We start from the raw sequence: 16,566 nt of genomic DNA on the forward strand, positions 1-16,566 counted from the left end.
TGTATCTTGGTTTCCTCCGTGGTGAGACAATGGGTCCAGGAGTCCGGATTCCTCTTCCATCCTGCGTAGTAAATGCCATCCGAGCCAAATATCTAAATCGCCTACACTAGTTTTCAGGAAGTGGAAGACTCCAAGGACTTGTGAATACTCAAAGTTACAGCTACAGTGCATTCGGAAAGTATTCAGACCCCTTGACTTTTTCCACATTTTATTACGTTACAGCCTTATTCTAAAATTGAATAATAATAACATCTATCTACACACAATACCCCATAATGACAAAGTAAAAACTGGTTTTTAGAAATGTTTGCAAATGCATTCAAAATAAACTGAAATAATACATTTACATTAGTATTCAGCCCATTTACTCAATACTTTGTTGAAGCACCTTTGGCAGCGATTACAGCCTTGAGTCTTCTTTGGTATGACGCTACAAGCTTGGCACACCTGTATTTGGGGAGTTTCTTCCATTCTTCGCTGCAGATCCTCTCAAGCTCTGTCAGGTTTGATGGGGAGCGTCGCTGCATTGCTATTTTCAGGTCTCTCCAGAGATGTTCGGTCGGGTTCAAGTCCGGGATTTGGCTGGGCCACTCAAGGACATTCAGAGACTTGTCCCGAAGCCACTCCTGCGTTATCTTGGCTGTGTGCTTAGGGTCGTTGTCCTGTTGGAAGGTGAACCTTCGCCCCCAGTCTGAGGTCCTGAACGCTCTGGAGCAGGATTTATTACTTTTTTAATCCATTTTTTAATAAGGTTGTAACGTAACAAAATGTGGAAAAAGACAACAGGTCTGAATACTTTCCGAAGGCACTGTGTGTGTGTGTATATATATATATATATATATATATACAGTGAGCTCCATAATTCATTGGACAGTGACCATTGTTTTGTTATTTTGGTTCTGTACCCTAGCACTTTGAGTTTGAAAGGATACAATGACAATGAGCGTGAAGTGCAGACTGTCAGCTTTAATTTGAGGGTATTTTCATACATATCGGATGAACCGTTTAGAAATGACAGCACCTTTTGTACATGGTCCCCCCATTTTAAGGTACTACAAGTATTTGTTAAATTGGCTTCACAGATGTGTGTCGTTAGGCAGGTGTATTCATTTGTGTCGTTAGTGAATGCAGGAGAGCTGTTGATGAATAGTAATGATTCTAGACGTTGCTATTGCCTTTGGAGGTTGTTATTGGGGTGTGACAACATGAGGAAGACAGCAGTGTCGATGCAAATGAAGTTGGCCGTCATAAGGCTCAGACATGAAAATCAATCATTCAGGAACATTGCAAAAACCCTGGCCATGCCCAAGTCAACAGTTTTGTTCATCATTAACAAGAAAAAAACAACCGGTGAACTCAATTATGTCAAAAGACCCGGTAGACAGAGGAAGACCACTGTAGTGGATGACCGGAGAATACTCTCTATGGTGAAGAAAAAACCCTGATAACAGCCCAAAAGATCAAAAACACTCTCCTGGATGCAGGTGTAGATGTGTCAAAGTCTACCATACGTAGAAGACTACACCAGCAGGACTACAGAGGGTACACTACAAGATGCAAACCACTGATAAGCCTGAAGAACAGAAAGGCAAGATTACAGTTTGCTAAAAGCACCTAAAAGAACCCCAAGAGTTCTGGAAAAAATATTGTGGACAGATGAGACAAAGATTAACATGTACCAGAGTGATGGAAAGACAAAAGTGTGGAGAAAAAAAGAAATGCCCATGATCCAAAGCATACCACCTCATCCATGAAACATGGTGGAGGGGGTGTTATGGCTTGGGCCTGTATGGCTGCCAGTGGAACAGGCTCACTTGTCTTCATCGATGATGTGACTACAGACAGAAGTAGAACAATGAATTCTGAAGTCTACAGAAATATTTTATCTGCTCAGATAAAACCAAATGCCTCCAAACTCATTGGACGGCACTTAATCACGCAACAAGACAATGACCCTAAACATACTGCTAGAGCAACAAAGGGGTTTTTGATGGCCAAAAAGTGGAAAAACCTTGACTGGCCGAGTCAATCACCAGATCTGAATCCAATTGAACATGAATTTTACATGCTGAAGAGGAGACTTAAGGCAATAAGTCCCCGAAACAAGCAGGAACTGAAGATGGCTGCAGTACAGGCCTGGCAGAGCATCACCAGGGAAGATACCCAGCGTCTGGTGATGGCGATGCATCGCAGACTTCAAGCAGTCATTGCATGCAAAGGATATGCGACCAAATATTAACAATGATTACTTTATTCTACATTATGTTAAACTGTCCAATGATTTCTGATGCCCGAAAATGGGCGGGACCATGTACAAAAGCTTCTATAATTCGTAAACGGTTCATCCGATATGTATGAAAATACCCTCAAATTAAAGCTGACAGTCTGCACTTCACCCTCATTGTCATTGTATCCTTTCAAACTCAAAGTGCTAGGTACAGAACCAAAATAACAAAAGAATGGTCACTGTCCAGTGAATTATGGAGCTCACTGTATATATATATATATATATATATATATATATATATATATATATATATATATATACACATACACACACACACACACACACACACACATATAGAGTGAGGGAAAAAAGTATTTGATCCCCTGCTGATTTTGTACGTTTGCCCACTGACAAAGACATGATCAGTCTATCATTATAATGGTAGGTTTATTTGAACAGTGAGAGACTCAAATAACAACAAAAAAAATCCAGAAAAATGCATGTCAAAAATGTTATAAATTGAGGGAAATAAGTATTTGACCCCTCTGCAAAACATGACTTAGTACTTGGTGGCAAAATCCTTGTTGGCAATCACAGAGGTCAGACGTTTCTTGTAGTTGGCCACCAGGTTTGCACACATCTCAGGAGGGATTTTGTCCCACTCCTCTTTGCAGATCTTCTCCAAGTCATTAAGGTTTCGAGGCTGACGTTTGGCAACTCGAACCTTCAGCTCCCTCCACAGATTTTCTATGGGATTAAGGTCTGGAGACTGGCTAGGCCACTCCAGGACCTTAATGTGCTTCTTCTTGAGCTACTCCTTTGTTGCCTTGGCCGTGTGTTTTGGGTCATTGTCATGCTGGAATACAAAAATCCAGAAAATCACATTGTATGATTTTCAAGTAATTAATTTGCATTTTATTGCATGACATAAGTATTTGATACATCAGAAAAGCAGAACTTAATATTTGGTACAGAAACCTTTGTTTGCAATTACAGAGATCATATGTTTCCTGTAGGACTTGACCAGGTTTGCACACACTGCAGCAGGGATTTTGGCCCACTCCTCCATACAGACCTTCTCCAGATCCTTCAGGTTTCGGGGCTGTCGCTGTGCAATACGGACCTTCAGCTCCCTCCAAAGATTTCTATTGGGTTCAGGTCTGGAGACTGGCTAGGCCACTCCAGGACCTTGAGATGCTTCTTACGGAGCCACTCCTTAGTTGCCCTGGCTGTGTGTTTCGGGTCGTTGTCATGCTGGAAGACCCAGCCATGACCCATCTTCAATGCTCTTACTGAGGGAAGGAGGTTGTTGGCCAAGATCTCACGATACATGGCCCCATCCATCCTCCCCTCAATACGGTGCAGTCGTCCTATCCCCTTTGCAGAAAAGCATTCCCAAAGAATGATATTTCCACCTCCATGCTTCACGGTTGGGATGGTGTTCTTGGGGTTGTACTCATCCTTCTTCTTCCTCCAAACACGGCGAGTGGAGTTTAGACCGAAAAGCTCTATTTTTGTTTCATCAGACCACATGACCTTCTCCCATTCCTCCTCTGGATCATCCAGATGGTCATTGGCAAACTTCAGATGGGCCTGGACATGCGCTGGCTTGAGCAGGGGGACCTTGCGTGCGCTGCAGGATTTTAATCCATGACGGCGTAGTGTGTTACTAATGGTTTTCTTTGAGACTGTGGTCCCAGCTCTCTTCAGGTCATTGGCCAGGTCCTGCCATGTAGTTCTGGGCTGATCCCTCACCTTCCTCATGATCATTGATGCCCCACGAGGTGAGATCTTGCATGGAGCCCCAGACCGAGGGTGATTGACCGTCATCTTGAACTTCTTCCATTTTCTAATAATTGCGCCAACAGTTGTTGCCTTCTCACCAAGCTGCCTGCCTATTGTCCTGTAGCCCACCCCAGCCTTGTGCAGGTCTACAATTGTATCCCTGATGTCCTTACCCAGCTCTCTGGTCTTGGCCATTGTGGAGAGGTTGGAGTCTGTTTGAGTGTGTGGACAGGTGTCTTTTATACAGGTAACGAGTTCAAACAGGTGCAGTTAATACAGGTAATGAGTGGAGAACAGGAGGGCTTCTTAAAGAAAAACTAACAGGTCTGTGAGAGCCGGAATTCTTACTGGTTGGTAGGTGATGTAATACTTATGTCATGCAATAAAATGCAAATGAATTACTTAAAAATCATACAATGTGATTTTCTGGATTTTTGTTTTAGATTCCGTCTCTCACAGTTGAAGTGTACCTATGATAAAAATTACAGACCTCTACATGCTTTGTAAGTAGGAAAACCTGCAAAATCGGCAGTGTATCAAATACTTGGTCTCCCCACTGTATATATATATATATATATATATATACACACACACAGTTAAAGTCGGAAGTTTACATACACTTAGGTTGGAGTCATTAAAACTTGTTTTTCAACCACTCCACACATTTCTTGTTAACAAACTATAATTTTGGCAAGTCGGTTAGGACATCGACTTTGTGCATGACACGTAATTTTTCCAACAATTGTTTACAGACAGATTATTTCACTTATAATTCACTGTATCACAATTCCAGTGGGTCAGAAGTTTACATACTCTAAATTGACTGTGCCTTTAAACAGCTTGGAAAATTCCATAAAACGATGTAATGGCTTTAGAAGCTTCTGATAGGCTAATTGTCATCATTTGAGTCAATTGGAGGTGTACCTGTGGATGTATTTCAAGGCCTACCTTCAAACTCAGTGCCTCTTTGCTTGACATCATGGGAAAATCAAAAAAAAATATGCCAAGACCTCAGAAAAAAAATTCTAGTCCTCCACAAGTCTGGTTCATCCTTGGGAGCAATTTCCAAACGCCTGAAGGTACCACGTTCATCTGTACAAACAATAGTACGCAAGTATAAACACCATGGGACCACGCAGCCGTCATACCGCTCAGGAAGCAGACGTGTTCTGTCTCCTAGAGATGAAAGTACTTTGGTGCGAAAAGTGCAAATCAATCCCAGAACAACAGCAAAGGAACTTGTGAAGATGCTGGAGGAAACAGGTACAAAAGTATATATATCCACAGTAAAACTGGTCTTATATCGACATAACCTGAAAGGCCGCTCAGCAAGGAAGAAGCCACTGCTCCAAAACCTCCATAAAAAAGCCAGACTACGGTTTGCAACTGCACATGGGGACAAAGATCATACTTTTTGGAGAAATGTCCTCTGGTCTGATAAATCAAAAATAGAACTGTTTGGCCATAATGACCATCATCATGTTTGGAGGAAAAAGGGGGACGCTTGCAAGCCGAAGAACACCATCCCAACCGTGAAGCACAGGGGTGGCAGCATCATGCATGGGGGTGCTTTGCTGCAGGAGGGACTGGTGTGCTTCACAAAATAGATGGCATCATGAGGAAGGAAAATTATGTGGATATATTGAAGCAACATCTCAAGACAACAGTCAGGAAGTTAAAGCTTGGTCGCACCCCTTCTCAAAAAACCAACACTCGATCCCTCTGATGTCAACAACTACAGACCAGTATCCCTTCTTTATTTTCTCTCCAAAACTATTGAGCGTGCCGTCTTTAGCCAACTCTCTTGCTATCTCTCTCAGAATGACCTTCTTGATCCAAACCAGTCAGGTTTCAAGACTGGTCATTCAACTGAGACTGCTCTTCTCTGTGTCACGGAGGCTCTCCGCACTGCTAAAGCTAACTCTCTCTCCTCTGCTCCTGTCCTTCTAGACCTGTCTGCTGCCTTTGATACTGTGAACCATCAAATCCTCCTCTCCACCCTCTCCGAGCTGGGCATCTCCGGCGCGGCTCACTCTTGGATTGCGTCCTACCTGACCGGTCGCTCCTACCAAGTGGCGTGGCGAGAAGCTGTCTCCGCACCACGTGCTCTCACCACTGGTGTCCCCCAGGGCTCAGTTCTAGGCCCTCTCCTATTCTCGCTATACACCAAGTCACTTGGCTTTGTCATATCCTCACATGGCCTCTCCTATCATTGCTACGCAGACGACACACAACTAATCTTCTCCTTTCCCCCTTCTGGCAGACATATCAGTATGGATGACGGATCACCACCTCAAGCTGAACCTTGGCAAGACGGAGCTGCTCTTCCTCCCGGGGAAGGACTGCCCGTTCCATGATCTCGCCATCACGGTTGACAACTCCGTTGTGTCCTCCTCTCAGAGTGCGAAGAGCCTTGGCGTGACCCTGGACAACACCCTGTCGTTCTCCGCTAACATCAAGGCGGTGACCCGATCCTGTAGGTTCATGCTCTACAACATTAGGAGAGTACGACCCTGCCTTACACAGGAAGCGGCACAGGTCCTAATCCAGGCACTTGTCATCTCCCGTCTGGATTACTGCAACTCGCTGTTGGCTGGGCTCCCTGCCTGTGCCATTAAACCCCTACAACTCATCCAGAATGCCGCAGCCCGTCTGGTGTTCAACCTTCCCAAGTTCTCTCACGTCACCCCGCTCCTCCGCACACTACACTGGCTTCCAGTTGAAGCTCGCATCTGCTACAAGACCATGGTGCTTGCCTACGGAGCTGTGAGGGGAACGGCACCTCCGTACCTTCAGGCTCTGATCAGTCCCTACACCCAAACGAGGGCATTGCGTTCATCCACCTCTGGCCTGCTGGCTCCCCTACCTCTGCTGAAGCACAGTTCCCGCTCAGCCCAGTCAAAACTGTTCACTGCTCTGGCACCCCAATGGTGGAACAAGCTCCCTCACGACGCCAGGACAGCGGAGTCACTCAACACCTTCCGGAGACATTTGAAACCCCACCTCTTTAAGGAACACCTGGGATAGGATAAAGTAATCCTTCTAACCCCCCCCCTTACCACACCCCCCCAAAAAATAAAAAATAAAATAATAATAATAATTGTAAAGTGGTTTTCCCACTGGCTATAAGGTGAATGCACCAATTTGTAAGTCGCTCTGGATAAGAGCGTCTGCTAAATGACGTAAATGTAAATGGGTCTTCCAAATGGACAATGACCCCAAGCATACTTCCAAAGTTGTGGCAAAATGGCTTAAGGACAACAAAGTCAAGGTATTGGCGTGGCCATCACAAAGCCCTGACCTCAATCCTATAGAACATTTGTGGGCAGAACTGAAAAGGCGTGTGCGAGCAAGGAGGCCTACAAACCTGACTCAGTTACACCAGCTCTGTCAGGAGGAATGGGCCAGAATTCACCCAACTTATTGTGGGAAGCTTGTGGAAGGCTACCCGAAACGTTTGACCCAAGTTAAACAATTTTTTTTTTTTTTTTTTTTTCACCTTTATTTAACCAGGTAAGCCAGTTGAGAACAGGTTCTCATTTACAACTGCGACCTGGCCAAGATAAAGCAAAGTAGTGCAATAAAAAACAACACAGAGTTACATATGGGGTAAAAAAAAAACATAAAGTCAGAAATACAACAGAAAATATATATACAGTGTGTGCAAATGTAGCAAGTTATGGAGGTAAGGCAATAAATAGGCTATAGTGCAGAATAATTACAATAGTATTAACACTGGAATGCTAGATGTGCAAGAGATTATGTGCAAATAGAGATACTGGGGTGCAAAAGAGCAAAATAAATAACAATATAAGGATGAGGTAGTTGGGTGGGCTAATTTCAGATGGGCTGTGTACAGGTGCAGTGATCGGTAAGGTGCTCTGACAACTGATGCTTAAAGTTATTGAGGGAGATAAGAGTCTCCAGCTTCAGAGATTTTTGCAATTCGTTCCAGTCATTGGCAATTTAAAGGCAATGCTACCAAATACTAATTGAGTGTATGTAAACTTCTGACCCACTGGGAATGTGATGAAAGAAATAAAACCTGAGATAAATAATTATCTCTACTATTATTCTGACATTTCACATTCTTAAAATAAAGTGGTGATCCTAACTGACCTATAAACAGGGAATTTTTACTAGGATTAAATGTCAGGAATTGTGAAAAACTGAGTTTAAATGTATTTGGCTAAGGTGTATGTAAACTTCCGACTTCAACTGTATATATATACACATACACTGAACAAAAACATAAACGCAACATGTAAAGTGTTGGTCCCATTTTTCATGAGCTGAAATAAAAGTTCTCAAATGATAGTCCCACTAAGCCCAAACCAGATGGGATGGCGTATCCCTGCAGAATTCTGTGGTAGCCAGGCTGGTTCAGTGTGCCTTGAATTCTAAATGAATCACAGACAGTGTCACCAGCAAAGCACCCCCACACCATAACATCTCCTCCTCCATGCTTTACGGTGGGAACTACACATGCAGAGATAGTCCGTTCACCTACTCTGCGTCTCACAATGACAGCGGTTGGAACCAAAAATCTCAAATTTGGACTCATCAGACCAAAGGATAGATTTCCACCGGTCTAATGTCCATTGCTCGTGTTTCTTGGCCCAAGCAAGTCTCTTCTTCTTATTGCTGTCCTTTAGTAGTGGTTTCATTGGAGCAATTCAACCATGAAGGCCTGATTCACGCATTCTCCTCTGAACAGTTGATGTTGAGATGTGTCTGTTACTTGAACTCTGTGAAACATTGACTTGGGCTGCAATCTGAGGTGAAGTTAACTCTAATTAACTTATTCTCTGCAGCAGAGGTAACTCTGGGTCTTCTTTTCCTGTGGCAGTCCTCATGAGAGTCAGTTTCATCATTGCGCTTTATGGTTTTTGCGACTGCACTTGAAGAAACTTTCAAAGTTCTTTACATTTTCCGGATTGACTGACCATCTCTTAAAATAATGATGGACTGTCATTTCTCTTTGCTTATTTGAGCTGTTCTTGCCATAATATGGACTTGGTATTTTACCAAATGGGGCTATCTTCTGTATACCACCCCTACCTTGTCACAACACAACTGATAGGCTCAAACGCATTAAGAAGGAAAGAAATTCCACAAATTAACTTTTAGCAAGGTACACCTGTTAATTGAAATAAATTCCAGGTGACTACCTCATGAAGCTGGTTGAGAGAATGCCAAGAGTAATTAAAGCTGTCATCAAGGCAAGGGGTGGCTACTTTGAAGAATCTCAAATATATTTTGATTTGTTTAACACATCTTTGGTTACTACATGATTCCACATGTGTTATTTCATAGTTTTGATGTCTTCACTATTAATTCTACATTGTAGAAAATAGTACAAATAAAGAAAAACCCTTGAATGAATAGGTGTGTCCAAACTTTTGACTGGTACTGTACAGTGCATTCGGAAAGTATTCACACCCTTAACTTTTTCCACATTGTTACATTACAGCCTTATTCTAAAATTGATCAAATATTTTGTTATCTCATCAACCTACACACAATACCCCATAATGAGAAAGTAAAAACAGATTTTTTGAAATTTTTGCAAATGTATTAAAAATAAAAAACAGATTCAGATCCAAACTATTCAGATCCTTTGCTATGAGACTCGAAATCAGGTGCATCCTGTTTCCATTGATCATCCTTGAGATGTTTCTACAACCTGATTGGAGTCCACCTGTGGTCAATTCAATTGATTGGACATGATTTGGAAAGGCACACACCTGTCCATACAAGGTCCCACAGTTGACAGTGCATGTCAGAGAAAAAACCAAGACATGAGATCGAAGGAATTATCCGTATAGCTCCGAGACAGGATTGTGTCGAGGCACAGATCTTGCGAATGGTACCAAAACATTTCTGCAGCATTGAAGGTCCTCAAGAACACAGTGGCCATCATTCTTAAAAGGAATAAGTTTGTAACCACCAAGAATCTTTCTAGACCTGGCCGCCCGGCCAAACTGAGCAATCGGGGGAGAAGGGCCTTGGTCAGGGAGGTGACGAAGAACCCTATGGTCACTCTGAAAGAGCTCAAGAGTTCCTCAGTGGAGATGGGAGAACCTTCCAGAAGGACAACCATCTCTGCAGCACTCCACCAATCAGGCCATTATGGTAGAGTGGCCAGACGGAAGCCCCTCCTCAATAAAAGGCACATGACAGCCCGCTTGGAGTTTGCCAAAAGGCACCTAAAGGACTCAGACCATGAGAAACAAGATTCTCTGGTCTGATGAAATCAAGATTGAACTCTTTGGCCTGAATGCCAAGCGTCACTTCTGGTGGAAACCTGGCACCATCCCTACGGTGAAGAATGGTGGTGGCAGCATCTTGCAGAGGGGATGTTTTTCAGAGGCAGGGACTGGGAGACTAGTCAGGATCGAGGGAAAGATGAACGGAGCAAAGTACAGAGAGAGATCCTTGATGAAAACCTGCTCCAGAGCGCTCAGGACCTCAGACTGGGGGCGAAGGTTCACCTTCCAACAGGATAACGACCCTAAGCACACAGCCAAGACAACACAGGTGTGGCTTCGGGACAAGTCTCTGAATGTCCTTGAGTGGCCCAGCCAGAGCCCGTACTTGAACCTGATCTAACATCTCTGGAGACACCTGAAAAAGACTGTGCAGCAACGCTCCCCATCCAACCTGACAGAGCTTGAGAGGATCTGCAGAGAGGAATGGGAGAAACTCCCCAAATACAGGTGTGCCAAGCTTGTAGTTCATACCCAAGAAGACTCGAGGCTGTAATAGCTGCCAAAGGTGCTTCAACAAAGTACTGAGTAAAGGGTCAGAATACTTATGTAAATTAGATATTTCAATTTTTTTGTTTGAATAAAATTTGCAAACATTTCTAAAAACCTGTTTTTACTTTGTCATTATGGGTATGGTGTGTAGATTGATGAGGGGGGAAAAAAACAATTTAATCAATTTTAGAATAAGGCTGTAACGTAACAAAATGTGGAAAAAGTCAATGGTTCTGAACACTTTCCGAATGTACATTGGGGGAAAAAAGTATTTAGTCAGCCACCAATTGTGCAAGTTCTCCCACTTAAAAAGATGAGAGAGGCCTGTAATTTTCATCATAGGTACACATCAACTATGACAGACAAATTGAGATTTTTTTTCTCCAGAAAATCACATTGTAGGATTTTTTATGAATTTATTTGCAAATGATGGTGGAAAATAAGTATTTGGTCACCTACAAACAAGCAAGATTTCTGGCTCTCACAGACCTGTAACTTCTTTAAGAGGCTCCTCTGTCCTCCACTCGTTACCTGTATTAATGGCACCGGTTTGAACTTGTTATCAGTATAAAAGACACCTGTCCACAACCTCAAACAGTCACACTCCAAACTCCACTATGGCCAAGACCAAAGAGCTGTCAAAGGACACCAGAAACAAAATTGTAGACCTGCACCAGGCTGGGAAGACTGAATCTGCAATAGGTAAGCAGCTTGGTTTGAAGAAATCAACTGTGGGAGCAATTATTAGGAAATGGAAGACATACAAGACCACTGATAATCTCCCTCGATCTGGGGCTCCATGCAAGATCTCACCCCGTGGGATCAAAATGATCACACGAACGGTGAGCAAAAATCCCAGAACCACACGGGGGGACCTAGTGAATGACCTGCAGAGAGCTGGGACCTAAGTAACAAAGCCTACCATCAGTAACACACTACGCCGCCAGGGACTCAAATCCTGCAGTGCCAGACGTGTCCCCCTGCTTAAGCCAGTACATGTCCAGGCCCGTCTGAAGTTTGCTAGAGTGCATTTGGATGATCCAGAAGAGGATTGGGAGAATGTCATATGGTCAGATGAAACCAAAATAGAACTTTTTGGTAAAAACTCAACTCGTCGTGTTTGGAGGACAAAGAATGCTGAGTTGCATCCAAAGAACACCATACCTACTGTGAATCATGGGGGTGGAAACATTATGCTTTGGGGCTGTTTTTCTGCAAAGGGACCAGGACGACTGATCCGTGTAAAGGAAAGAATGAATGGGGCCATGTATCATGAGATTTTGAGTGAAAACCTCCTATCAGCAAGGGCATTGAAGATGAAACGTGGCTGGGTCTTTCAGCATGACAATGATCCCAAACACACCGCCCGGGCAACGAAGGAGTGGCTTCGTAAGAAGCATTTCAAGGTCCTGGAGTGGCCTAGCCAGTCTCCAGATCTCAACCCCATAGAAAATCTTTGGAGGGAGTTGAAAGTCCGTGTTGCCCAGCGACAGCCCCAAAACATCACTGCTCTAGAGGAGATCTGCATGGAGGAATGGGCCAAAATACCAGCAACAGTGTGTGAAAACCTTGTGAAGACTTACAGAAAACGTTTGACCTGTGTCATTGCCAACAAAGGGTATATAACATAGTATTGAGAAACTTCTGTTATTGACCAAATACTTATTTTCCACCATAATTTGCAAATAAATTCATAAAAAATCCTACAAATGTGATTTTCTGGAGAAAAAAAATCTCATTTTGTCTGTCATAGTTGACGTGTACCTATGGTGAAAATTACAGGCCTCTCTCATCTTTTTAAGTGGGAGAACTTGCACAATTGGTGGCTGACTAAATACTTTTTTTCCCCACTGTGTGACCAACCGGCTCAAAATTGGTCTTATGTGGCAAAATTTGAAATTGTGTTTTACACATTTGATAAAAGTAGAGACTCAGAGCTACAAAATGGTATATCATACACTACAGTTGAGGAACAATGGGAAAGTAAATTTTTTTTGAAAGTTGATAAACTTGTAAACTCACCTTTGAGAAAATGGTACTACTACTGGAGAGCCCTTCTTTGTCTACACCCAATAGGCATTGTTCACACCCTCTTAAGCTTTAGCCCCACCCATCTCTTTAAGGGTTGATCCGAGCGTTCTGTACTAACAACAGTAGTCAAGCACTCAAGCTAACTTGCTCACTGAACATTACTCGCCCTAGCAGAGCTGGTTAGGCTGTTATGTTATCCAGATCGTTGGTGACTGCAACTGTGCTGTCAGATTGTCAGTTCGTAAATTCAAAACGTGTCGCACACCGGATGCTCTGGCCGATGAGTAGGGTTGATCCGATCTTTCTGACCTCACAACGGCAGTCAAGCTAACTGGCTAACATTGGCTAGCTTGCTAGATACTTCCAGACACATAATGAGAGAACACCCCACTCTGACCATTTTACTCGCCCTAGCAGAGCTGGTTAGGCTGTTTTCATGTTATCCAGAGCGTTGGTGACTGTAACTGTGCTGCTGGCAACAATTTAACAACGATTTTTGCCAACGTTTACTGACACTGGCCATATTCAACGGATGTTGAGCATTCGGAAATTCATCAGTTATTCTGCGCTCTGGCACACTCAGACGAGAGTGTTCTGAATTCGGAGTAGATGGCCAGACTGAATTTACGAACGCACCCGAAATGGTTACTTGCAAAGTCTTTTGTTAAGACATGTAGCTAGCTAGCTAGATAAACAATTAACCATAATCCCAACTCATGACGTTACTACCCTGCATGAATCTGCAGGTAGCCAACCAACCAGGTTCAATGTTAGCTAGCAAACATTAGGCTATAGCTAGCCAAGCAAATGGCTCTGATATACAAATAATAAAGGTAATACACGTAACGTTAGCTAGCGAGCCAGCCAGCTAACGTTAGCTAGCTAGCTAGCTAGGTAAACAATGAACCATAATCCCAAATCATGACGTTACTACCCTGCATGAATCTGCAGGTAGCTAACAACCAGGTTCAATGTTAGCTAGCTAACATTAGGCTATAGCTAGCCAAGCAAATGGCTCTCTGTCAAAATTAGAAACATGTAATATCTGAAAATGTAGCTAGCAAGACTATCTTACCCGTATACATCCTTCATGGATGGACGCGTCTCCTGTCAGATGCCATGGTTGCCCTTAGTTTGAAGATGTAATCCGGAGACAGGTGTTATCTCCATCTCCTTAGCTATCATACTCGAATTCCACTGATTTCAAAACTCTGTCCTCCAGAAAGTGGAGCAACATTTATGCCGTTTTAATACAAGATAAAAAAAAATTTAAGCCGCGTTAGACAGGATTACCTAGACATACTGACCAGCTCAAATTGACAGAAGCGTGCTATATGGCAGACCAATCCAAACTCATCTCTTGGCATGTCCAGCCCACTCATTATCTCAGCCAATCATGGCTAGCGGGAAAGTTGCTGTCTTTTTCTTTGGCTAAACCAACTAGGCTCGTAATTTAAAAAACATATTCGTATTTACAATTGGCATTCAAGTTTGTTATTATGGCACATGAAAGTTCACATGTTCGAGAAGGCATTTCTGCCAAAAGACGCATTTTGATTTTATTTTTTTAAAGTTTGAGTTCAAACGGCTCTCCTGTGAAGTAGTGAACCGCGACATACGCCTAGTTTCCTGAAACGGGTCACATATATAAAAACACAGGACAATCATGTGTTTGACTGCACTGGGCCTTTAACCATTAGTGGGGGAAATGCAAAACTGACCCAAGATCAGCGCCTAGGGGCAACTTCACCCTACTCCGTTTCGTATATCTAAACGGTATAAATAAGAACAATACATCTTATCTGTAACACGCTTTCTCACAAAAACTCAAAGTGCTCAAATAGTAGCAGCATCACTAGAGTATCACTCTAAAGATGAACCATGGTGTGTGTACTGTGTATTAGGCTTTACCTCTTTACAGGACTGTATGGACATGTACTCTGAGAAGATTTGTTTTGCTCGGGAGGCCATTTTGGACTGGGATTTGATCTTCCTGTACTTCTCACAGGCCAGCCAGAAGTCCAAGTTCTCCTCACTGAACTCTGTCTGCAGGAACCTTTGGAAGACTGCCACTCCATCTGTCCAGGACGATAATATCATATTATATAGTGTTTTTGTATTAAATATTGTGTTATTAAATAGTATACAGTGAGGGAAAAAAGTATTTGATCCCCTGCTGATGTTGTACGTTTGCCCACTGACAAAGACATTATCAGTCTATAATTTTAATGGTAGGTTTATTTGAACAGTGAGAGACACAAATAACAACAAAAAAATCCAGAAAAATGCATGTCAAAGATGTTATAAATTGATTTGCATTTTAATGAGGGAAATAAGTATTTGACCCCTTTGCAAAACATGACTTAGTACTTGGTGGCAAAACCCTTGTTGGCAATCACAGAGGTCATACGTTTCTTGTAGTTGGCCACCAGGTTTGCACACATCTCAGGAGGGATTTTGTCCCACTCCTCTTTGCAGATTTTCTCCAAGTCATTAAGGTTTCGAGGCTGACGTTTGGCAACTCGACCTTCAGCTCCCTCCACAGATTTTCTATGGGATTAAGGTCTGGAGACTGGCTAGGCCACTCCAGGACCTTAATGTGCTTCTTCTTGAGCCACTTCTTTGTTGCCTTGGCCGTGTGTTTTGGGTTGTCATGCTGGAATACCCATCCACGACCCATTTTCAATGCCCTGGCTGAGGGAAGGAGGTTCTCACCCAAGATTTGACGGTACATGGCCCCGTCCATCGTCCCTTTGATGCGGTGAAGTCGTCCTGTCCCCTTAGCAGAAAAACACCCCCAAAGCATAATGTTTCCACCTCCATGTTTGATGGTGGGGATGGTGTTCTTGGGGTCATAGGCAGCATTCCTCCTCCTCCAAACATGGCGAGTTGAGTTGATGACAAAGAGCTCCATTTTGGTCTCATCTGACCACAACACTTTCACCCAGTTCTCCTCTGAATCATTCAGATTTACATTTACATTCAAATGTTCATTGGCAAACTTCAGACGGGCCTGTATATGTGCTTTCTTGAGCAGGGGGACCTTGCGGGCGCTGCAGGATTCCAGTCCTTCACGGCGTAGTGTGTTACCAATTGTTTTCTTGGTGACTATGTTCCCAGCTGCCTTGAGATCATTGACAAGATCCTCCCGTGTAGTTCTGGGCTGATTCCTCACTGTTCTCATGATCATTGCAACTCTACAAGGTGAGATCTTGCATGGAGCCCCAGGCCGAGGGAGATTGACAGGTCGTTTGTGTTTCTTCCATTTGCGAATAATTGCACCAACTGTTGTCACCTTCTCACCAAGCTGCTTGGCGATGGTCTTGTAGCCGATTCCAGCCTTGTGTAGGTCTACAATCTTGTCCCTGACATCCTTGGAGAGCTCTTTGGTCTTGGCCATGGTGGAGAGTTTGGAATCTGATTGATTGATTGCTTCTGTGGACAGGTGTCTTTTATACAGATAACAAGCTGAGATTAGGAGCACTCCCTTTAAGAGTGTGCTCCTAATCTCAGCTTTTTACCTGTATAAAAGACACCTGGGAGCCAGAAATCTTTCTGATTGAGAGGGGGTCAAATACTTATTTCCCTCATTAAAATGCAAATCAATTTATAACATTTCTGACATGTGTTTTACTGTTTTTTTGTTGTTGTTGTTATTCTGTCTCTCACTGTTCAAATAAACCTACAATTAAAATTATAGACTGATCATTTCTTTGTCAGTGGGCAAACGTACAAAATAAGCAGGGGATCAAATACTTTTTT

General features: G+C 43.1%; 1 protein-coding gene across 2 annotated transcripts in view; it reads right to left on the bottom strand.

Annotated features, from left to right (window-relative positions):
* LOC121584298 (regulator of G-protein signaling 3) overlaps positions 1 to 16,566 on the bottom strand; it is a 128,969-nt gene that overhangs the window by 5,073 nt on the left and 107,330 nt on the right. For both annotated transcript variants that reach the window (XM_045225641.1, XM_045225642.1), the window contains one exon: positions 14,716 to 14,882. In XM_045225641.1, the coding sequence (XP_045081576.1) occupies positions 14,716 to 14,882 (167 nt within the window). The remainder of the gene's footprint in view (positions 1 to 14,715; positions 14,883 to 16,566) is intronic.

This window comes from Coregonus clupeaformis, chromosome 16 (genome assembly GCF_020615455.1).
Source record: "Coregonus clupeaformis isolate EN_2021a chromosome 16, ASM2061545v1, whole genome shotgun sequence".
NCBI lineage: Eukaryota > Metazoa > Chordata > Actinopteri > Salmoniformes > Salmonidae > Coregonus > Coregonus clupeaformis.